General features: G+C 59.4%; 1 protein-coding gene across 1 annotated transcript in view; it reads right to left on the reverse strand.

Annotated features, from left to right (window-relative positions):
• Positions 1-1,172: 1,172 nt before the first annotated feature.
• PRR18 (proline rich 18) overlaps positions 1,173-1,835 on the reverse strand; it is a 1,224-nt gene continuing 561 nt past the window's right edge. The window contains exon 2 of the mRNA XM_033512915.1: positions 1,173-1,831. Coding sequence (XP_033368806.1) covers positions 1,583-1,831 — 249 coding nt within the window. The 3' untranslated portion in view covers positions 1,173-1,582. The remainder of the gene's footprint in view (positions 1,832-1,835) is intronic.

Here is a 1,835-nt window from a genome sequence, read left to right on the forward strand (position 1 = left end):
TGCTTTTGTCTCTGGCCTTTGAGCATAGCTATTTCACAATTGCCTTATACTGGTTCATTGTTTTTTTAATGGCAGTATCAATGCATTTAATAAATAAATCTTTTCTCAAATCGTCTCCCCAGTAATTCCTTAAGTTTCAGGTGAATAAAAAAAAAAAAGAAAAAGGTACTTGAACAAACATGGAGCAAAACAAAATGCAGCGCATGGCTACACCGTGCAACTAATATACAGAAAGGTTTATCTCACACAATTTAATGGAAGTCAGCACAGACATCATTTGGTGTAAACAACTGACATCTTAGTGAAATTTATAATATCCAATTTGTGGCACTAAAGTTTTTTTTTTTTTTACTCCGCTAAGGAAATTCAACTGAACGTGTTCCTACGTGCTCAAACATTCATTTGCAAAATACTTACAGAATCAGAGTAAATGCTCGGGTCTGACTGTTGTTCTGGGAAGCTGGATAACAACAATGCAAGAGCAACAGTAGGTGGCCGAGACACCGTAAGCCTGGTAAAGGCTTACCCTTCCCTTTCCGCCCGTAATTTCTGTACACTTGGCCTCTCCAGCCCCCTCCTCGCCTCTCCCAACACGCAGAGCTCGGAAGAGCCCCAGGCACGGCCACAGCCCGGAGCGGGGAAGGCTGCAGCGGGTCCCGGGGATGGCAGACCGGGGTACGCTGACAAAGGATGCTGCCTCTGTACTCCCTCCCTCCCTCCCTCCCTCCCTCCCATTCCACCTCGTACATTGGAAGCAGCTCGAAAGGTCGGATGTATCTGAATTACTGCCTGGGAGGGGATGAAATCGCCAAGCCCATGCACAGAGCCAGCCGCTCCTCTCCGGTTCGGCCGCCCGCACCGCCCCATCCTGCTCCCGCTGTCCCTGTGTCTCCCCGGGAAGGGCTGACCACGGGCGCGGTGGCCGCCACTGCTGCCATCCGCCCCCAGCAGCGACGGGCTCGCCCCTGCTCAGTCCCCTGCCTCCGCCGCCCCGCCGAATCCGCGTTTCCCTGGGACGAGGCGTCGGCGACTGCAGCGAGGAGCAGCAAACGTGTGAGCGGCACAGGCTCTCCGCACGGTGACCAGCCCGCCATCCTTACCTTAGGGACACCGAGACAGCGGACACCGCCAGGCTGGGACAGCCCAACGCGAAGCTACCAAGGCGCAAAGGCTACCGCAACACAAGAGTCCTTTATTCAAATAAATAAAAATGAACTTTTATGTACAAATATACAAAACCATTACGCACATTTTATAAAGTAGTCAGAATCCTTTAAAAAAACCGCGAGGGTGGGGGCAGGACGCCCCCAGCCGGTGCCCTCCCTCCCAGCGCCCGGACACCGGCGGGCGGATGCCGGCGCCGCTCCTTTGTCCCTCGCCCCGGCGGCGGCGGCGGCGGCGCCCCGAGGATGGGCCCTGGGCCAGGGGCTCCGCTCTGCCCGGCCCCTGCCGCCACCCGCCCGGGCTGCCAGGGCGCCGACAACACCACACGGAACACGACATCGCGGACGGCGGCCCCACCTCCCCCCGGTCCGACCGTTCCGGCAGTCCCCGCCGCGCCGCTCCCCGCTCCCGGCGGGGCTCAGAGGGTGCCCAAGTGCGGCAGCGTCTCCAGCCGGTCCGGGTGGTCGCGGCCGGCCGCGCTCTCCACGCCGCGCAGCCACTCGGTGCATTTCCGCACCAGCCCCTCGTCCGCCGCGGCCCCCGCCTCCTCCTCCTCGTACTCCTCGTCGTCGTAGCGGTGCCGGTCGTTGAGCAGCGAAACCTTCAATAGAGCGCGCAGGTCGCCGCGCCGGGCCGGGGCGGCTCTGCCGGCGGGGGAGGGTGCGGGCTGC

The sequence above is a fragment of the Parus major genome, chromosome 3, assembly GCF_001522545.3.
Source record: "Parus major isolate Abel chromosome 3, Parus_major1.1, whole genome shotgun sequence".
Classification (NCBI taxonomy): Eukaryota; Metazoa; Chordata; class Aves; order Passeriformes; family Paridae; genus Parus; species Parus major.